Genomic DNA, 23,439 nt, shown 5'->3' with positions numbered 1-23,439 from the left:
GTCTGTGACATCTGCTCTATCTCTCAGACAGGCTCCATCCTTCAGGATAAGTAATGAATCTAAAGGCAAAAAGGGAAATCCAGCACAGCTGGATGGGATGGCACGAGTAAACATTTGACTGACGGTGGCACACGTTAACAAACTTGTAAAAAACAGCAAATAAATGTTAAATAATAAATACACATATATGTGAAGCTAGTGCTTATAACTTTCAATATATTGCAGTATATGCACTGCCATGTTTGACGATATATTGAAATATATATATTGTCACATATGTTTTTTTATATTCCTTATGTATTATTCAATTATTAGAGTACTGAAAAAATATATATATATATATATATATATATATATATATATATATATATATATATATATATATATATATATTTTTTTTTTTTTTTTTTTATATATTCTTGAGGACATCAACACCTGAAATAAAACTCCAAAAAGGAGAACAATACGGGGACTTTAAATAATTGAATTTATTGATCCTTAGGCTAACATATGTCTTAGGAATTCTCTGCATAAGGGTATTTACTACATACAAAAACAAACAAATATTTTTTAACAGTGCAAAATGAAATGAACAGAGGTTGTAATAGTTAATAGTGAATTTGACAAGATGTCTGTTTTAAGTGATCTATTATGAACTTGAAAGTGGTTTGATCTTACATTTATCTGGATATTTGGGGTGATTTAGGACTTGAATTCTTAAGACCCTATTTCTTTGACTTTCATCATTAAAATCATCAAAATAATTAAATACGTACTATAAAACCATCTATGGGCCAGGAAGATACTGTGAAAGTGATCTGTATCTGGTTCTAATTTGGTGTAAATGTTAGCTATATTATTTTTTTTAAGCATACTTCATCAGTTAAAGTTCAGAATGAACTAACAGTGAATTAACCAGAATTAACAGAAAAAACATTTAATCTGCACTTTCAAAACATCTTGTGACATTCGCATTCATTTGGGAGATATCTATCAATGCATGGGCAAGCTTTGAATGATTATCAATACATTAGCACACTGTATAATATTATTTAGGATAACAAACTTTTCTGAGCCTCTAAGAATGTGCTGAATTACCAACCAGCATTAATTTATGACGTTTCAAACAAACAAGCAAATAAATCATCAAATTAATAATAAATAAACTACATTTAATGAGGACTGTGCTAATTAATACCCGATTTTGATGGAATGAAGCCAGTGACTGATTCTGCAGACTGAAATCAATCACCGTATATATATCTTATGTAATGCAATGGCAAATATCCATCAGGAACCGATCGAAATGATTTCTTCCAAGAATGTATCACTATAATACATCATATGGTTTAAAGTACTTTTTCTAATACCATCTGGAGGTTGTCTGATCTCCCAATGCCACGGGACAAAGAGGAGCCAATTTATATTTCCTTATATTCCTGGCTTTCGCTTCTGTTTGTGATCAGTTTGTAAATACTGGCAGTGGATTAAAGCTAGGTTTGCTGTTGTAAATGTGTTCTGGCAGGTGGCAGGTGAATGTCCTCCAGGTTATAACATTATGTAAGAAGTACATAGCAAAACATAAATTATTTATGTACATCCACACATACATATATAGAGAATATCACAGAATATCTTGTTAATCTGTTTTTGCAAACTCTCTCTCTCTCTCTCTCTCTCTCTCTCTCTCTGCTAAAATCAGTATAAACGGACAATTGTAAAGATAACATGTTTTATCATATTGCCATGGGTGCCTCTGTCCATGCAAGACCACACTGAATATATATGTTTTTGTCCTTTGGTGACACATGGCCATTTTTAAAAGAGAACACAGGAAATGTGTTTTTCATACAAACCATGTGTGTGGTTGAGTTTTGTTGGAAAAGACCGTCCTCCAGTGTCACAGCGAGACGCTTACATCATGACCTGACACTCTGAACTCTGAAGAATTTCACAGAAGGGCGATTCTACCAGGTTACCAAAAACCATTTCTACAGAAACTACTATTATATCTCTTAAAAGAGAGAAAACCAGTTACGCTATAGAGTACTTAAGCAAAGCCCTTTAAATTTTTCTTCCATATCTCATTGCTGCTTGTAACTGTCCGCAGTTTGTCCTTAAACATTTCCATGCAAGTTTATTGTGGAAGAATGGCCTCCTAACCACAGTTCACGAGGGGAAATGTGCTTCATTTCTATGTAATGTCAATTATATTTAGAGCTTAGGACTCTTGCCTGTTATATTTTGGCCAGATTCATCCATAAACATGCGTCTCCTCGGGATACCCTGCAAATGAGTTTTTCTGACATAGACTGTACTACTACTGCATTTGATGGCACATGATAAAAATGATTCCACATCATTTTTTGGCGTATTTGGGAACATTTTATTGGTAAAACAAAATTGTATTTGTAACACCCCTCACCCCTTATCCCAAAATAGCTTTTCATTGCCTTTCATTGCGCAACAATGGTATAGAATCACAGAGAAACACAACAAAAAGAAAACTGAATAAAGCTTCATAAAACCTGACAAAAGTCTTCTCTACACCTTCATACACACAAATATTTTTATGTACAATTCATGTCATTTTAAACAAGATTACTAAAGCATATCATTTTGCCTCGTCGCACCATGTGCTCCATGTGAACAGGATATCAATGGTGCTTGATAGCGACGTCCACACCTTATTGGACTGTTTTTTGATACTTTTCAACATTTTAATTGGCTGCAATTATTTAAAATAAAAACATGCACCAAACAAGTATTATTTTTGTTAAATAGAAGTCATTTAAGTTATACAGCGCTCTTTTTTTTCACTTTACGCCATAGATATTTTTGCTGTTTCATTGCATCATGGACATTCTATTCTATTCAATTGTTCATTTTTTTAACAGTATTTTTAGCTAAAGGGTTTCATTTTTGTTTAAACATCCTGACATGACACATTTCAGTCTCTAAACGTTGACAGACCTTCAGATTGTGTGTCATCTGTTCTTTTTTGGACAGAATTCAGATACGAATAAAGTGCCAACCAACTCCCCGTCTCCAATAAATATCAAATATCTCGGCATTTGTGCCATTATATATTACGCTATGCCATGTTTTGACTATTATGTTTGTGCAGAATCTATTAGCATCGACTGGAAACTTACAGCATCTGGAAACCCGGTTATTTGACTTTTTATAGCCTCTCAACTCGAAGCTCAAGTACGTATGCGAAAGTCAATTGGTCTTTCATTGAGAAGATAAACAATTTAGAAAAGGATTCCAATGTAGATTTTGCATTGACTGCTACCATTTGAGCTCTGGGAAAAAACGCAGAACGTTACGTGGCTTTAGCAGGTAGGTTTTGCGAAGACAAACGTGCGGTCTCCGACAAAAACAAGAGACGATAACGTCTGCAAATCCAAAAACTCCACGTCCGCACTGGATGCAATCATAGAATCATTGCATTTCTTGGAAAAACCTTTGTGCGCGTAGATCCAACTGCTGTGTATTGGAATGAAAATTCAGACAGGCGCTGTACGCACAATGGTTAGCTTATTATGTGCAGAGAAATTCATAGCTTTGGACCTTCCAGCACTAGGATGGAGACTCGGGTCGTTCCTCATGCTAGACGCTTATCCTGTGTCAGCTAAAGAGGCTGCGAAAGTCAAGATAGTTCCTGTTCATGATGGAAGAAAACCAACGGAAGAATGCAAAACATTACGACTAAATGACTAAAGGTGGTGATGGATAAACCTTTGGATAATTCATAAGTTCAGTATCCCCCCAAAGTATTTTCTTTGCTACAAGTATTTGTATTCTCCGTGCAGCTTGTGATTAATAATGCCAAAATATCTCCTGACAGCTGCTCTCAATCTCCTTTCTGAAGGCTTCCATGGGACAGACGGCTTTGTGTGTGCTGATATATTTTGTTTTTATGTTTACTCTCCACGTCAACTTTGATACAATAAAATATGAGTTGATTTATCTATTTATTGGGCTCCATTTTCATAACTTACTGTAAGTGTTTCTTGGCAGGTAGTCAAAACCGGTTATGTAACTGTCGAGTCTGCTTCATTATCGCAGTACAAATGATGCACCTAATTGAAAATGTGATTAACTGCCTAACTTCAGTATCTGAATTATTTTATAGGGATAAAGTAGATGTGTGCAGAAACACATCTGTTTGCGGAGACAGAAGTTCATTTTGAAACGGTTTAAACAGTTTGAAGTAAGCACTAACAATGTTTTGATAACCTAAAAATGTGCTTCGTGTTGTAATTTCCAAACTAACTGCTTTTATGTAACTGATGGTGGGATAGAGTTGTGCTGTTCATGCCTAATCATATGGAGCTGCAACGGTTCAAATCTAAATTACTTACAGGAACTAATGTGAAAAAATGCAGGATGTGGTTTCACAAAGCATAACATACTTAGGGTCATGGGATAAACAAGATAAATGTTACAATAATAGTTGAGCCACAAAAAGGCTTGATTTTCAAGTTCCTTAAACTATAGTACCTTTAGAATTTTGAGTAGAAAAGGAAATATACATATAAGAGAAATTACAGTAAGGCATTATATTTAAATAATTGCTTATGAGTTTTTTTTTATATATATATATATATATATATATATATATATATATATATATATATATATATATAAATAAAATTATAATAATAATTAATTAAATAAATAATTAAATCTCTCTCTCTCTCTCTCTCTCTCTATATATATATATATATATATATATAAAGCAGCACAACAGTTTTCAACATTAAATAAATATTTCTGAGCATCAAATCAGCATATTAGAATGATTCCTGATGAATAATGTGACACAGTAAAAGCCAGCTTTGTCATCATAGGAATAAAGTACAGTTAAAAAAAAAGTTTGTTTTACAGTATTGCTGTTTTTTTTTTTTTTGCTTATAAGGTTAAAGGGATAGTTCACTTTGAAACCAAAATTTTAAGGTTACGTATAAGAGACCTTTTGCCCAAAACCAAACAAATATATGTTTTTATTATTATTATTATTATTATTATTATTATTATTATTATTAGTTTGGATGTTTTATGTGTTATAAAGCATATTACAAGTACAAATGGCAGCCTACAAAAACATTCATTCTGAAATGATTGTAAAAACTGTTGGTTCTATATTCATTAGTTTTAAACAGTTCTTTCCATTATAATGAAGATCCATTCAACCACACTATTAAAGTAATGAAAAGACAAGAAGAGGAAGAGAGCAAGAAAATGAAGCATAATATTGTAACATTAGCAATAAAGCATTCTATTTCAACCGCTTATAAAAGCCTGCGATGTAGGGAGTGCATGCAGAGCCAACCAGTGCCGGGATTCTCAACAGTATGGTATTTTAACTACATCTTTTAAAAACAATGTGGTTATTAATACATCTAGCAATGGTTCTTCCTTTTCACTGTAACTCTAAATTTTAGACATGTCACACAACAGCGAAGTTTGGAAGTAAAATTTGGCAGTTACGACTGGACCGACTCTCCCCCCTCATGTTTTTACAGCCAAACTTGTAATATGTGTGTAACTTTGCCCCCCGGCCCATTTGTTAAATGCTTGTTGTCTTAGGATGTAAGGGTCTGGTGCTGGGCGGTGACCTCCGACCTTTTAGGCAAAGCTGAACCTGTTTATGTCTGTGTGTTGCGGCTTTTAAAGAAAATACCCAGAGTGCACATAGAATCGAACAAAAACCGGGACGAGTAACCGATGAAATTTGTTCTAGTTGCAAAAACATGCAACCAGTCCATTTTTACATTTTTGTATGTGCAAATCCAATCCTTGCGTAACTTCAAAGAGCCATTTCCCACCCTGAAACAAGTCATTTCAGATATCTTTAAGGACTGTTCGAGAAGGTATAAGGGTGTATGAGTTGCAACCCACCAGCATGCTCTTTCCCAGTTTGCTGTTCTTTGCATTGCCCCTCTTGCCTGAACAAGCTATTGAGGGTTGGGCTCCAACATTACTCCGCAGGAAAGATACTGACGGAGCATTTGAATGTATATGAAATTACAAAAGGTCGAGACATGATCGCAAGTTTTGCCATTCAGCTAATTAGAAGGAAATCAGATGAAGTGACTCAAAGAGAACGATCATGCTGCAGTCTGACTGTAGTTCTTGGAAGCAGTTCAAGTGAACCAGCTGCACCGTATGCACTACAGTGGGATGCATGTCGCCACTAGCCCCCAACCGAAATGTCCCGCTTTGACCTCCACCTCTATGTGCAAATGAATAGCAGCAAGCTCAGTCTTGCGTTCTGAAAAATGTCTGCAGCTCTTTGCATTCTTAGTTGGGTTGGCTGATTACATTTAAACACATTAAATTTCTATATGCATAGAGTTAGATCATTTATTTGGTCCAGGCTACTACTAATGCAAAAAGAAAATAAATAAATAAAAATAAAATAAAATAAATAATTATATTATTTATAAAAACATTATCCTAACATAATTTTTTTTTTTTAGTTTTTGTAATCAGAATTTATGTAGTCAGGATTTCTTACAATTAAAATAATAGTCATAGTAATTGTTTTTTTAACGTTTTAACTGCATTAAGGCAATTCCGCTGCAAAGCTTAAAGTGTTTCTTCTGTAGGATTTTCTTTAGATAACATTTGCTACATTCCATATTGACACAAAATGTCAGCGAGTGACATGCTAAAACATAGAAGTTATGTAAAAATTCTGCAATATAGGTGTGCCTTGACTCATCCCACATCCCAGCGGCTGCCTCAACTCACACGAATAGTGTCAATTTGTACCTCCGGGGGACCGGAAAAAAAAAAAAGGGAAGTCTTGAAGTTGATAAATGCACTAATACATCACAACCTCTGTGAAATCACGCATCAATCAAGTACTTTCAGATGGGTGTACGGACGAGAAATATTTGAAAACCTATGCAAAATGAAACGTAAACAATAATTATTATATTTAGTATTATCATATTTAAAGTACCATATTTTGATAAACAGGGCTTTTACAGTATCTTAGCATGCATTCTACATTTGGAAGATATCATGGAAGTCATGGTACTTGGCAAAGATAGTGCTTCAATATTAATAAAACGTTATAAATTGTTAACATTCAAAATATTTTTCTTTTTTAAAAAATAAAATGCGCCGATGTTGCGTAACCTCAAAAACTCACACACAATTCCATGTCTAAAAGTTGAGTTTATTATGGAAATTGAAAAATAAATGCAAAGGAGCCAAAACCTGTTTATGCTGAATTAAATTTGAACTGGAAACATGAAAATTCAGTTTGAGTTAAAGCTTTGAGTTTCAAAGCATGCGTTGTTCAGCACATTTTTGTGCACGGTTTATGCAAATGGACACACTCACATACACACACAAAACACTAAAGAAGAACATTTAACCTCTATCCCACCAGAAAAGTAACATGAAAAAGATTTGAGATTTAATAACAAAACAATGCAACATTATTTCTAGCTTTATTTTAGATTTTACACCATCTAAACATGAGCACCATAAAATCGCTGTCCATGCAACGGTAAACCCCAGAAAAATAACATATTACTGGTTTAAGGCAACTCTTCCCTACACCGTGTATTTCATATGAACGTTTCCATTTATGTATTTCTGTTCGGATGCCTTAAGTGTACCGGTACTCCACAAATAATGCATGGTTGTACAAAAAATTCTGAATCGTTTTAACACAAAAATCATCAGATTTTGTGCATCACGTCACATATGATCACTTACTCATGAACCTGTGATTTTTCAAAGCACATTTTACACCAAAAAAGAGAGAGAGCTTGAAATATTTACATGCGTATGGGGAATTTCATATTCCTGTTTGGATCAAATGTACTTGAACCAAATCATGTATTATCTCTGGCGCAACAGGAATGATCAAAAATCGAATTTGCTTTTCTTTTGCCTTAAACTCAACTCCAACCTGGTAGGTTCTGGACCATTGCGCAAGTAAACGAAGGAAGTATTTTCTATACTCTTCAGGTCTTGTTTTCTACTTGTGTTCACTCTGGCTGGTCTTGATTTAGGTTCTCCTTCGGGGTAGGGCTAAAAAAAAATATAAAAAAGGGGTTACCACGAGTTTAGCGCTTTAAAAGCATATTGCCTAGCTTAAAAAAAACCCCCACCTTTTTGAGTCATTCTTCCTCCTGGAAACAAATTAGCAAAAGAAATAAATGTCAACCACGTGGAGAGGATTCAGCTTGACATACAGTAACTAACATCAGAATCTTACCTTGAATCAATCTGGTGATTTCTTCAGGGTTCTCGCCAAAATCTAGTGGGAAAGAAGACGAAATAATGAATGATACTCATATTTATATTTAACTAGAAAGAAAAGGAAAAAGGAGGAAATAGTGGTTGAGTGGGGTGGCTTTACTCCGTAGCCTGTAGCCAAAAGAGATCCGAAAGGTAAAGGGAATCCCAAGGATGTAAAAGGAAGAACAGTAAATAAAAAGGTTTAGCTGTTTTTTTTATCAGTATCTTTAGCACAATAAAATGGCAAACTGTATTCCGTTACCTGGAATTTGACAAACTCTATTGGAAAAAAAGTTCGGAACGAGGAGCACAAAGTGGAGTTAACTGTTAGCGCGTGGCGCTAGCATGCTAATAAAGTGTCACACTCTACCATAAAGCTCCACATCGGAGGAGCTGCTGACTGAATATTCAGGACCTGTTGATACAAAACATTAAGCAGGTGTCAATAATTGTGAAATCCAGGTCCGGGAAAGGACGGGTTCTGGCTTGAACTGTTGAAATATCACATGTATTTTTCAAAGCTATATTTTAAGTAACATTATTACATATTTGGAGTATGACTATGTATGACAATAATTGAATTTTTATTCACAGTTTTTGTGTTTGCACATTCAACTATGGATGTTTTTGGCCGAGCGAAATGTCATTTGTACATTTTTCACAGCATTGCCATCACATCTTAAATGATATATTTAGTTTAACAGTGTTATGTGGTGAAAACGACAAGCTGATTTTTAGTAATGGTTAGATGCATTGATTATAGTTATGTCACAGCTAGCATTTTATGTATCCTAATAACACACATTCGAGTAATATTTGTATACTTTTTTACACAATTTGACAACAACTGAGTAACAGTTTGGTCATAGCTTTTGAAAAGTCTTTGTAAGTCAACAAATTCTTGGTTGTGGATATTCATTAATTCATTAATCAATGCCAAAAATCATTAAAATATTAAGTACAGATCATGTTTCAAGAAGATATTTTATACATTTCCAAACGTAATTATATAAAAAAAATTCATGAGTAATATGCATTTTTAGAATTTAATTTGGACAATGTTAAAGTCAATTTTCTCAATATTGTTTGCCCCCCTCAGATTCCAGATTGTGAGATAGTTATATCTCAACCAAATAGGATATTATCCCAAAAAATACATCAGTGCAAAGTTTATTTATTCAGATAATGTATAAATCTCAATTTTAGAAAAATTACCCTTATGGCCAGTTTTATGATCCAGGGTCACAAATGTATGATTATTTAACTAACACACACATGCACAAATTATTTAACACACACGAAAGCACATCCAAATCTTTTATATCACAGGTGTGTTAAATGATGTTTACCTTCAATGAATGTGGTAACAGATGGATCTCCTTCGATGACTCTGGTAACCTTAGTCATGGTAGGTTTACCTTCGATTACTCTGGTGACCTTAGTCATGGTAGGTTCACCTTCGATTACCCTGGTGACCTTAGTGACAGAGGGCTGACCTTCAATCACACGGGTAACCTTTTTCATTTTTGTCGGGCCCTCAATGACCCGTGTCACCTTGGTGACGGTGGGTTCTCTCTGGACTGAAAAACAATAGCGCAACAAATCAATCTAGCAGTCATAACAGTAATGTAATAATAATAAAAGTAATGAAATTAAATAATAAAATTACCTGTGATGACTCTTTCTAAAGGGGAAAAAAAATTTAAGTCAGATTTAAAGAAAACTGAATTTTTGAGAAAGCAGATTAAACAAACAAAAAAAAGATTGCATTAACCATTTTTGATATACATACTCATAAATGTCAAAGGGATCTCCTGATATCTGTATCCAGAGACAAACTACAAAGGAAAAAAATACATATTTATATATATATCTATATATACACACACACACACACACACACACACACACATATATATATATCCAGTCCAATACAATTTTCAGTCACGTCAATAAAATTACAAAAAGGAAAAAAATATGAGATTTGGATTACACTACACATCTGCTCTGTGTGATCGTATCGAGGTGGAAGCCTGTATTTGGTTGCACATAATCAAGTAAGCTCAGTCCTTCAGGGCAACATGTCCCCTAAACAGAACTTTATGTGAACTACTTCATGCTTATGACATGCTTTTGAAGGAGCAGGCTGCACTTCAATACCTTAATCTGGATGTATCGGATGATCCTTCTCAGGAGTGTAAGGAGGTCCTGGTTCCCAACCGGTATATCTTTAAAACAGAACACAGTTCTTAAACATGGATTTGATTTTAAAAGGAAAAAAAGGCCACTGCGAAGATCGAGGCAAAATTTCATAACCCTCACCCTCAGGGTACAGAAGAGTCCTTACGAAGTGAATAACTCCATTCGTGGCCATTAGATCAGAATCAGGAACTTTCACAGTGTTCACCTGCATGCTCTCATTTGCCTACAATGTTTTCAATAAACAAATGTTGTAATAAAAGTGTCATAATAAAAATTCATATTAAAGATATCAATATTACGCATTGTATTCTTTCACTTAAAAAAGTGGAACAAAATATACAATAATAAAAATGATTAAACATATAAAGACAGAAATATATAACTATACGTTTATTTTACATATGACAAAAATAAATGCAAAAATAATATTTATGTGTAATATTTTGCAATAATTATTAATAATTTAATTAAATTAAATTGTATATGATATTAAGACATTCATACATCATTTTGTAAATTTAATGAAATAATTTATTAAAACAAAAGTGTAAAGAGATAACATTGGTTCTTGTTATATTTAGGAGCTGTACCTATCTGATATAAATAGTAATGTCTAATTGGTGTAAGCTAAAATAATATTAATTTATAATAAATAATATACTGACAGATAATGAATATTATATTTTAAACAGTTTACAGTATTACAATTATATAACATTTTTATTTAATCAAAGAAATACATGTTATGTCACTTTTTCAATGTAAAGTTACTGTATATTAAGGTTGCAATGTCAAAAAAAAAGAAAACAAAAAAATTAACCATAAAATGATTTTATGGTTATTTTAAAACTATTCTTCACCCCTTTTGTGCCGATATATAATATATAATCATTTCACTATAAATGCAATAAGAGGTTGTATCAAGATAGTCTTCTACAATTAATATTTTGATTATACTTACAGGAAATTCCCACCATAAAACTTTATATTACAGCTGAAATCATAAATGCTGATGAAGGTTCTCACATGTGTCCCTAAAAGGGATGTTATGACTGGAAATTAATTTCAAGGCTAGACAGTACTTGATACTTACATACAACACCTTCAAATTGCTGCCCTGGAGAGTTTTCAGGAGGTTAGTGACTCCAGTCTCCAAGCCTCCTCCGATGAAGATGCTGTTACTGAAGTGATAGAGCAGGATGGCTCTGAGGGCGTTAACGTCACCTGATCACAAATAAGAGAGGCTGTCACATCCTGTAGCCTCCGTCTTTCATCTTTAATCTCATTAATCCTGAATAAAACACAGCTAAACAGTAATTCTAGATGTGGTGTGCCTTGAAAATGACATGTACAGTACGAAAGGATTCACCCTTCAAAAGAGACAAGTCTCTCTCGCTGAGCCCTGCAAAAGCCTCATCTGTGGGAGCAAAAAGTGTGAAATCTCCTTCCTGTTTGAGCAGATCAGTCAGACCAGCTGCCTCCATCAGGGACAAAAAGATCCTGCAGCAAAGAAATGATACAGTCAAGACAAGAACAAGAAAGCGATTTTCACTTCGACTGTGCAAAAACGTCATTTTTCTCACTTGAAGGCTCCATTTTTCACCAGAAGTTGGTACATGTTTGAATCTGCTGCCGTGATCAGGGTCTTCATTAGATGGAGGGCACCGTTACTTCCTTCTTTGCTTCCACGGATCAAGCAGGCGTTCTCAATGCAGACAGCCTGCGTAGTTAAAATATTATGAGGTGGTTCACTTCCTGCGAGTTTGCTAACGGAAACTGTTCCAGCTATTACAGTGTAAGTAATGGGCAAAGAATAAGAATTCATACAGCTGACATTTGAGTTGTGTGATGTAACACAATCTTTATATGATTCTGTTGAAATGTTCCCAAAGGCAAAATTTATTTGAAACATGTGTTCTCATAAAATTCATAATGTTTTATAAACATTTGGTTTATCAAACCTTTAAAAGTACATTTTAATTGTACAATTAAAGCAAATTTTAGTGGCCAACATTGGAAAAATGTAAAAAATTTTGTACATTTTCCTGATATTAATTCCTGATTTATTCTGTGTTAAAATGTATAATCAAACCATTTAATTAATGAATTAATCGTTAAAATTAATTTATTATTTTCAATTAATTGCATTTTTATACACCGATTTACCGATTTTACAAATGCTATGTAAATCTCATATAAAGAAACACTGACTGTGCGGTAGACGAAGACTCTGAGAAATTTTCCGGAGAGGGTTTCCAGGCGCTGACCATTGTACAGCTGACTCAGCACAATTTTGCTCTTCAGGATGTGGTTTTCCAGAATGATCTTCAGGAAGCTCTGGTCCATGGACATCACCTCATCTAGAATGCAGAAGAAAAAAAAGATTTGCACACTAAAAACTGTGACCACATTTGTAACATGTTACGGTGCTACTCTGATTTAATGCAATGAGAAAAAACAAGCAACCTCTTCTATATTAAAACATTCACATATCCAAAGAAGATATACCACAGAAACGTCATATGTTTCAAACTGCAACATGTTAAAACTCAGCCGGCCTTTAGCGGAGAGCAGTTTTGTGGAATGCGCATTCCCAGACAGGACGTTTAGTTACTGTAACCCCAGGCACTGTCCCTTTTCCCCCATGCAGCCTAGTAAAATGAACAATTTACCCTGTAAATATAATGTGATGAATGTGTTCACCTGTCATTAGCCACAAATGAACTACAAACATATGATGATGAGGTGAAAGATCCAGCCTAGCCTCCTGTGAGGTCTGAAACCTTCTATTTGGGAGGTGGGTTAACAGAAGCTTTCGCCTCCTCTTTCATTCACCATCTTTTCAGCGCTGGAAGCCCGATGAGATCCAGAGATTAACAGACACAGCTACCTTGTCAGCAAACTGCCATTTTTCATACACATGCATTGTATGAATCATCTGTTTTTGCACCTGCTATCCCTTGAGGAATCAAAGTTATATTTATGGGACAGAGGCAAGGCACATCAGCAATTCAAAGAACACAGGCCTTGCTAAGGTAGAATTAAAACAGACAATGAAAGAGAAGAAACTAGCAGCTGTGTTAAAGCAAGGAGTCTATGAAATTTTTAGACATGTTTGCTCACCGCTGAAGGCTGTGTCAAGTGGAGCCAGGAGCGTGTACTCAGCCTGGGGTCTCATAGCTGCAGATAAGCCCAGCTCTGTCAACATGTCACTGAAAGTGCCCTGAGATCGTCCAACCAACTCCATAACCTGCTTGGCTTTGGAAAAAATGTAAATATTTAGACTAATATTTGAAAAACATGGTAAAATGATTTCTGAAGGATGCTAGGTGGTAAAGCTTACCAGAGTCGGGCATGAGGACTTGATCGATGAGATGGATAACTCCATTGGTGGTGACAATGTCCTTCTTGAATACCATCTTGATGCCGTTGACTGTGAGACTATCTCCGTCACAGCCAATCTCAATATTGCTGCCCTCCAGGGTCTCATAAGATGTGCCGGCCATGATGGCCTCGGAGCACTGAACAGAGTTCAACAGATGGTAGTTGAGGAGAGCTGGAAGAGAAGAAACATTAGTCTCTGTCATTCAAGAACATCTGTTATTCCTCTTACACGCCTCTTGAGATATGAGGAAATCATGGAAAAATGACATTTGTTATGTTTTTCAGAATGTACCACATCAGGTAAAAATCACAAATGGGAACGAGTCGGATTTGAAAATGCTAAATGAAGATATTGCACAGTGATTTAACATGATATTTGCTTCAAATTTATTTGCATTAAATCCCTTGGCAAGCACAGTCCCAGAACATTTTCCTTGCTAGTTGATTGCAGTTGTCATTCTAGAGAGCTTTTGACTGAAAAAAAATCTCTGTAGTGTAACATACACCATCGAATTTCTAATGTGATTTCCTGGAAGACAATGATTTTAAATTTGAGATGCCTAGATCAACCAAGTTAGGCACTAGCATATAGAAGCAGTATCTTCATAGCTTACAGACTTGGGACTAAAGCCACAAAACTTTACAATTTGTCTTTCAAATTCTCTGGTTTTATATATAGATTATGTAGATAGCATGCAAACGCTTGAATGTAATCCATTATGACACTGCATCTCCCATTCGTTTCCATGAGGGGTCCTTGGGAGCCTTTGGGTCCTTTCTGAGTGAGTTTCTCAGCAGCTTCAAGCCATTTGACTGCAAATGGAGCACTGTGATCTCCTGTCAAATATCTGGCTAGGGACTAATAAAAGGGCAGAGATCCCATTGCCGCCAGTTTTCAATGGATTGTAAAGCTAACAGCTGTTTCCTGTCTATATGTTTTTGGCAAGACAAGGATGATGCTCTTTTCAGAAGGTCTTAGATCTTTCTCCTTTGGCCTTACAATGAACACACTGCTTTAACGGTATAAAATGCATATCTCTGGAAACCACAAACCATTGGGTTCAAATGGATGTTTTCTCACCATGTGCTGAATGTGATGGTATTGTATGCTGTGAATCGTTAACTGTACCATGCATCAGTATCTAGGTTAAGCTTGGAGTTTTCCTTTTTCATTTCCCTGGCTTCTCTCAATGAAATTTGCTTAAGCAGCAGATCGAATATCTTTCCGCTTGGCACAACAGATTTGGCCATAATATCAGTTTTATTTTAGTTTTCACTCGAGCAGTTAATATAACCCTTAGTGTATTTTAGACAAACCTTATATTCATGAGAGTGGCCATTACGTAATTTTTTTACATGATCACCGGGAAAGCTAATGTTTCCGAACTCCAAAGCAAACATCAACCACAGTATTTTGAAAATACTGTAAGACCTACCCATAAACTTTAGTTCTGCTGCCGAAAACCTTCAGATTTGATCTCATCTCCAAGTGGCTCAACTGTAACCCTGTCTAAATCTCAAAGTAGTCCCATAAGTGTGGTTATGGTACTGTTTGCCAGCTGTCTGAGAATTCTAGGTCTACAGCTTGGGGTACAGCGGGCCCATCTGGTTTGAAAGGGGGTGAAATAACACTCGCCTCACTCAGTTGACTCAGATCAACAAACACGCCACGAGGGAACCGCTAGTCCCTTGATTTCCTGCACCTTTGTCTCATTAAATAAGAATAAAGCCTTTCTTTGTGCCAAGTCTGCCATCAATATGGGACTTAACGTTTCCCTTCGGCAATACTATTAGAGAATAGAGCATGGGGCTTTATGTCTTGGTGCTTGAGTTTACCTTGGAGGGATTTCTTGTCTTCCATAAGCCTGTCCAGAACCTCTCTATCCAGCTTGTCAAAGGCATCATTGGTTGGGGCAAACAGGGTGAAGTGTCCTGGTTGACCCAGCTTCTCAATCAAACCGGATGCAGTGGCCACAGTCTGGACAAGAAATGGAGCATAAACAACTCTGCTTCATGGACTACATGGTTCCAAGTTTCCTTAAAACTTACGGTCAAAGTACTCAGGTCATCGTCCACTTCGATCACATCCTGAATGGTGTTGCCAACAGCCGTGATGACGCGGTCAATGACGTGGACCACTCCATTAGTGGCCACCTGGTTGCCATGTATGATCCTGGCACAGTTCACTGTGACGACCTGAATGAGAACCACATGTAAAATTAGTTCCTCGTGGAGACGCGAGTAACCTATAACCTAACCCTCCATTTCTCAAGATATCAACTTACCCCATTGGAGTAATGATTGATGAGCAGGTTCAAGTCGTTGTACATGGAAGTGGGGGTCATTCCATTCTTAAGGTCTTTGGTAAGCAGACGTTTGTTGACCATGTGGTAGTGCAGAGCATTGTACAGCTCAATATTAACATTGCTCACCAAAGCATTCTTTACCTCCTGTAAGACAAAGAGCGAGCCATGGAAATCCAAGGAATCAAATTTTCACGTGTATGCTGCAGGGAATAAGAAGGAATGAGTTGTTACCGAATCGAGAAGGTTCCAGGCATCATTACTGGGAGCGAAGAAAGTATAAGACCCAGCACCTTCGATCTCTTCCCGTAGTTTGGATTGAGCAGAGTAGTCCTGAGTCATTGTGGCTTTGACCAGGCCAAGAGTGCCAAAAACATTGTCAATGGGAGCAACTGCAAGACAAAGGATACAGATTGGTTCATGATTGGTTCTGAGATCAGCTTTCATATGAATGTATTGACAATATAGCCATACTTAATGATTCTCCAATGTCTGACTGGATTAGTAAGCTATTATTAAAAAAACCAACCTGCAGGACAACCACGCATGCCATCCAGCTTCATGTAACCTGGACAGCATTCATACAACACAGTCCTGGATAAAGAAGGAAGACAGAAAACAAGAAGAACATGTGTTAAGTGAGTATTAAATCTCAGACATATGGCGCCATTTGAAAAAAAAAAAAAAAAAAACAATACCAGTAGTGCACAGGCTCAAATTCATTTTTTTTCCTGGATGCCATTCACTCATCGTTACAAGCTATCCTGGTTTTAATGATAACACAGTTCACGGTCCTGGGCAGACAGTCTGTCCATATGGTAACTTTTAACTGTCTTTGTACATAAACGTGCCATGTGGTCCTGAGGTTTGTGCTGTATTCCACTATCATTATGTTGTCACAGCATTGCATTAATACTTAAAGTGCCCTGAAGCTGAGAGCTCAGACCAGCTTGGTGGTTTGGTAAAGCTGAGGGGTATTTTTTGGATTCAGGATGCCTTTAAAGCAAATTTATAACCCAGTGAAATGTTGGTTTGGAAGTTACAATGTACAATGGAAGGAAATGTCGAATCAGCAGTTTTCCAGTAATGAAGGGCGCATTCTATGGTTTTTCTCTTTTCATTGAAAGCGGCTCTTTAAACCTTCAGACCAAGCTTGTAAATATATTTCCATTACCTCAAAAATTGAATCTCATGGATTAAAAGGCATTTTGTTTTTGGTAGAATTACTAAACCAAAAATATAAAAAAAAAAAAAAAAGTTAATAAACAATACAATAAATACTTAATACATTATAAAAATTACACAAATACATAACTTTCTAATCATAAATTTACACGTGTATACCAAGTTATTTTACTAAACATCATGTAAATTAAGGAAATAATGTTTTTGAGCAGATTTTAAGAATTTCGTTAGGATTTTTAAATACCACCATAAACAGATTTTTAATGTATAATTATTGTTTATTTCTTTTCCATTCCCTTCATTGTGTGATCAGACAGTTCACATGCATCATAACAGGCTCTTAATATAAATAATGGGTTCAATAAAACTCACTTAAGTTAATTATACCAACTACAGTAGCCATATTGTAGAGTTAATAAATAGCTTTTAATAAGAAACAGGTTTTTATATGGTCCTCTGAGAAAACACCACTGAAAAGTTAAAACCCAAGTTCTCAAAGCTGCTGATAAATGCACTCTAGCTGCGGTGGAGATTCACAGATGGACACTAGTCATGGTTAGTGGGCTGCCGCGCTTGGAAATCTCTACACCAGCAAAACGGTTCCATGTGATAAAAGTTGCTGAATACCCCAAACAGATAAAACAGCCTGCAAATCATCAAATGAGAAATGACATCCACTGCTGAGCTCTTTAGAACATTGGAAACGGATAAGTCTCTGAGATTGTGCAATCACAAGACTGTAAGAACCTAATTGGGATTTCAAAGTTGTCCTCTACGTGACCGCCTTATAGAGCATCCAGATGCAATAGTTTTCATTTTCATTTCTGGCAGTCTTCTATGGAACTGAAGCACAACGAAAGGGATATCAATGAAGTCATTAGGGTCTCGCTAGAACATGAGCTTCTAAAGGATCTCTCCCAAAAACAGGAGGAAAACATGACTCCTGTTGACCAGACACTCTGATGGAATACGGCTACATTAATCATTGGGGAGAAGGTCAGATTTTCCAATTTTGCTGGAGTTCTCCCTAGTGAGTCACCACTTGAAAGGATCCACAAAATTATGCACATGTTCAAACCATTAGACTAGAGTTAAAACCATCAGATGGTGAAGATATCTAGCAAAATATGTCTAGATAAGCTTTGTGGAACATCTAACTGATGATTTGAATGTAAATGGACACTTCAAAAGGTAGTAATCTTCCATCTCCCCTCATCTGCATGTTCCCTCATCAGTGATATATAGTTTTTTGCACCAATCTTTGCAAGAGATCTAGAACTGTCATAATCATCTCAATTATGTAGGCTAAACACACTAAACCAGATATTTACAAAGATTGCCAGACCACTATGTAATGGTCTGCTGAGTGCAGAGAAAATACTCTGAGCAGAACAGTTCCTGGATTTCCAATGATCAAAACTGCAAGGGAAGCAGAAAATCTACACAATCTCGCAGGCAAGTCTGGATTTGCAAGTAAGGAAGTTTGAAACCATTGGAGGTTACCTCACAACGGTGCTGTTTGGTCACACGTGAACAGCCTGGGTAACCTCTTTACATTGTCGTTTCCTCTCTTTTCCAACCACGAAAAAAAAGAATTGAAACCGGAGGCATAACAAACTCAACATGAATCAACGGTTGTGGTTGACCATGCTGTTCTCCAGAAACCACCAGGTCATTACTGGAGCCTTCACAGTAGGACTTTGCTCTCATCTTACTGCACATTGTTGATCTAGATGTCGCAGTCTTTTTCTGTTGTTTTTTACATTTTACACGCCATTAAGTTCACTTAGCTTTGCCAAAGAGCTTCCCAAAAAACAAAAGATCCTGCTGGCATTTCCACCTTGTAGACAGCTGTGTATTTTTGCCTTAGGACAGAAATTTAAGGAAGGGTGGGTGTTTCAACACAAGCCAAGCACTCCAGGCAGGCTCTACTGCTTTCTTTAATCACTGATGGCATGTCCTGACAATGTCAGTGGGTCTTACCATTTTATACCAATTACGGTTCTGCAGTTCTCTGGTGGATTGTGAGACTGACTGCTGTAGTAACTGTAGTAACGCATGGAATTTTGTTACAAGAAGTGGAGTAATTCTTTTTCTATTTATCCATTCTTTATTTTGGCAGCCGGGTTGAACTGTAAATCTACTGTTGCTGCCAAATTCTGTATTTTTCAAAGTTGTTTAAAGCATTGTAAATTCAGCTATTAAGCTGCATTTGGAGCCCAGGTTAAGTGGGAAATCATATGTGCATGTAACTGCTGGAAGTTGTCACACACTCTCACCAGTTGGTTCAGTAACCTTTCACCTTTGACCACTGGAGCAGCTGGAACTTTCCAGTGTCTGTCAAAGAGACAGAATTTGTAATAGCCTCCAGAAATCATAAAACATCACACTTACGCTTTCTTTCCACAGATGGCCCCTTGGTACCAATTACGGCAAGTGCTGAAGTATTTCTTCTTTGTCCCCACCACTTGCTGGAGAGCGCACATATTTGGTCTGGAGAGAGGTAAAACAGGGCAAAATGAGTAAAGTTAAGACAGAAGAGGGCAACAGATTTTGCGGTTTTCATTGTTTTCTGTAAGAGCATGTGCTTTTATTTAAAACTGGGACAATATGGATTAACTTTGATTTAATAAAGGTAAATAAACAAATAAATAAATCAGATACACTGACAGTCAATTTATAAAAGTTAATCAAATGAAATATTATACATTTTTTAAATTAAATATATTATTAACTATAATTAAACAACAATAAAAAATAATTAAAACTAAGATTACAGAAAATGTTATTAAATAAACATTTTTTTTTCTCAAAAGTATTACCCATTATGACAATTAACTTGGTGACATTTGGCAAAAAAGTACAAATAAAACTTTCTTAATTTTAGATCAGATACAGTTTCAGAGTTTTACAGTTTACAAGCACTAAGAAAGTATATATATATAATATTAACAATAATAATAGGAACATATGTAAACACTGCAAAATGTAAAAAATAAATCATGATAACTTTTCTTATTTTAATATTAATAAATAAACTGAGCAACATCTCTTACCCTTCTTTCTTTGCTCGGATACGACTATGAGCAACTATTTTGTCATAAGCTGAGGAGTCTGCCTGGTCAAAGGCAGACAGCACAAAGAGTGCAAAAGTAGCTGCAAAGAGTAGCTTCATCCCTGTTTTCCCCACTGTGAGACTTCAGAGCAAGAAATGGGCTCCGGCTGAGGGGGAGAGGGCTTTTATAGCTCAGCTCCCAGCAGAAGGAGAGACTGGCAAACTATCAGTGCACCAGCCTTTCCTGTTCACCAGTGTGTCTCTATGAGCTCACCTCTTACCAAATAAGCAAAACACAAAGAGCGGAGGATTAATTAAACAACGCGCTGAGGTGTGAGATTAGTTCCTAATGATTCAATAATAATATACATGGGGAGATATTTTAAAAGGTATTATGGATAGTACTGTACATGCATATATATATATATATATATATATATATATATATATATATATATATATATATATATATATATATATATATATATATATATATATATATATATATATATATATATATATATATATATATACACACACACACACACACACATACACAGAAATTGCATCTGAAGCCAACAATGACACAATAAAATAGTTTTACCCAAATTTGTTGTAAATTGTAGTTGTCCGTAATTTTGTCATAATTTTTTCAAACGTTTTTTTGTTTTTAAAAGTTATAGCTTATCTCCAGTCATAAACGGATATTGCTAGTAAACCTGCAAATTAATGGAAACTTATTTCAGTGAACTAAAACACGAAGAACAAAAAAGGCTTGAGAATTAAAGTATAAATCACTTTTACATAACACGATGGATTACTCCAAGGATCCACATTTTGACACTAATACAAATCAAGCCCGAAGGCATCTGATACAGCGGTCTCGTCCAGATTCATGTCTTCTGCTCTTGGCTCGCTCTTGTGGCCAGATGCAAACATAACTATGAAAAGATGGTGGCGTCTAAAACAGCCTTTGGAACCTTTTGGATGCGTGGCTCCATCTTGTGGGAAACCATTACAACAACAACAACAACAACAACAAAGTAAGACCGTGACATAAAACTGTACTGACGTTTTAGCAGCATTTTAGGGCGTTCTTCCCGGTGCCAATCCTAAAGTGCACTTTGTTGGCCCTGAAAATAGGGTTATAAAAATAGTTATAAAGATAGTTATAAAAATAGAGGCGCAGTTAATATAAATAACGACTTTTTCGAACACAAAACATATTAGCGTTTACGGGCTTTATTTTCTCTTATGATCTGCACAATCACATTTCAGTAAAAGAGCCTTGCTCGACCTCATCCGTCCTGATAAACACCGACCCTGACAACGAGATTTGGGTTATCTTGAAAAATGTGATGCTTAAAACGGTTATTTACGATCTCACAGAAACGTTTCTGGAGCGAAAGTGCGTAAGAGAAGCGCATCTGGAAATAGCTCCTTCGCTTTCTTCCCGCTCTTTCTCTTTTCCCTCTCTTCCCTGTGAGGGGCTTTTATGGCTTTTGGACGTGTCGCGCTGCAGCGTTGCATGCGATGCCGGCGAGCCGACAGACACTGGTAGTAAATATCGGAACACGAACATAATCCCCTCAAGCTGCAGAGGGATTCTGCTGTAAACAGATCACGAGATCACGAAAGTACGGGAAAAGAAAGAAAATAAACGAAAACGCGCGCGAGCGAGCGTGCACGTGTGACCTGATCCAACGAAACGAGTCACACGCATGCACGCGATACTGATGCACGGGCTTCGAATGTTTAAACAGTGAGCTTTCAAAATATGCTATATGTGTCTATATTTGTGCTACAACATAATATTAAAAAAACACGCGCAATCGCTCACATCCTTACGACTTTAATAGTCATTTAAATACCTTTACTCAACTGTCTGGACTACGAAAGTTTTATATATATATATATATATATATATATATATATATATATATATATATATATATATATATATATATATATATATATATAAAACAAATGTTACTTATGAAAACATGATTAAAAGACCTTAACAAATAACCCAATGTTATTTAAAAATAATTAAATAAAATATTTTGATATTGTGGTAACAGAGTTGATGTTCTACAAAATAAGTGGGAAGCTTTTAGATGAAAATATTTTCTGAGAGAGAGCACAGATACTTTTCAGGGCTTCAGATGTTATCAGTGAGTGAAAGTAACAACTTCCTGTAATTCACAAAATTCTGAGAAATAATTCCACCAGTTGTAGAATTAAGTAACTATTTAGGGAAAAATGACTTGAACACCAAATGTACCCGCAATTATAAAATCACCCACATATATATATATATACATATATATATATTTCTACACACATTTCTACACACATACCTTTAACTGAAAGGTATTAGTTTAATAGTCCACCTAAGAACTTTTTGTTCTTGGTTCTTGGAACGCTAGTTTATAATTATAAAAACATAAAGAATATTCCTAGGAAAAAAGATTCACAGCACATTTTTCATCGCTACCACATTTACCTCAAAGACACGGGGAGCGACTCATTTCAAGAGCAACAAAGTCTGAGAAACTATCTGCTGACAATTTATTCACTGCTAATTGAAAACAGCACGGTGTGCCCCCAGATAAAGGAACTGCCGCGAAGTCAATTAATTAAAGAACAAGAGCAGCCACTGCGTGTTGCCATAGCAGCAAAAGACAAATAACAAGCAATTGTCAGAGTGAAAGATTCTATGACTGCTGTAATATTAATAAGCTAGCGTAGTGCCACCGGATGAGAAAAAAATGAGAGACGACATGGTGTGCGCAATGAAAAACGTCCAGTATATCAAATGTCTTCATTTTTCAAAAATAAGCAAGTAACCGTTTAGGGAAAAGGATGCTTAACAAATCATTAAGCATTGCTTGTGTGCATGAAATTGGAGAAATACAAAATTGCATGCTAGCAACTTTGGAGACTTTAAGCGGAACGTAAAGATAACAAAGAATATGAGCTTGCAGTGTGTTACTAGGAGGGAGAGATTTTATTTCTCATATAGCCACAGTTGAA

The 23,439-nt window shown here is 35.8% G+C and overlaps 1 protein-coding gene across 2 annotated transcripts; it reads right to left on the bottom strand.

The window, feature by feature from the left end:
- Nucleotides 1-7,177: 7,177 nt before the first annotated feature.
- Nucleotides 7,178-20,580, bottom strand: postnb (periostin, osteoblast specific factor b). Of its 2 annotated transcripts, XM_043259085.1 has the most exons (22): nt 20,405-20,580; nt 19,743-19,841; nt 16,693-16,757; nt 16,398-16,555; nt 16,146-16,310; nt 15,910-16,056; nt 15,697-15,838; nt 13,820-14,032; nt 13,600-13,734; nt 12,688-12,836; nt 12,060-12,196; nt 11,846-11,976; nt 11,570-11,700; nt 10,597-10,699; nt 10,435-10,502; nt 10,067-10,112; nt 9,944-9,958; nt 9,624-9,854; nt 8,645-8,689; nt 8,252-8,293; nt 8,145-8,165; nt 7,178-8,064 (listed from the first exon to the last, which is right to left on the bottom strand). In XM_043259085.1, exons 1-22 carry the CDS (start codon nt 20,521-20,523, stop codon nt 8,042-8,044), a joined length of 2,385 nt encoding a protein of 794 aa, XP_043115020.1. In that variant the 5' UTR covers nt 20,524-20,580; the 3' UTR covers nt 7,178-8,041. The 2 variants fall into 2 exon arrangements, with proteins under 2 accessions (XP_043115020.1, XP_043115021.1); XM_043259086.1 differs by lacking the exon at nt 8,645-8,689 and having other exon boundaries at nt 20,405-20,579.
- Between the last annotated feature and the right edge of the window lie 2,859 nt (nt 20,581-23,439).

Source organism: Puntigrus tetrazona, chromosome 15 (genome assembly GCF_018831695.1).
Source record: "Puntigrus tetrazona isolate hp1 chromosome 15, ASM1883169v1, whole genome shotgun sequence".
NCBI classification, from domain to species: Eukaryota; Metazoa; Chordata; class Actinopteri; order Cypriniformes; family Cyprinidae; genus Puntigrus; species Puntigrus tetrazona.
Note: the sequence above shows the minus strand (reverse complement) of the source record. Positions and strands in the feature narration are given on the sequence as shown.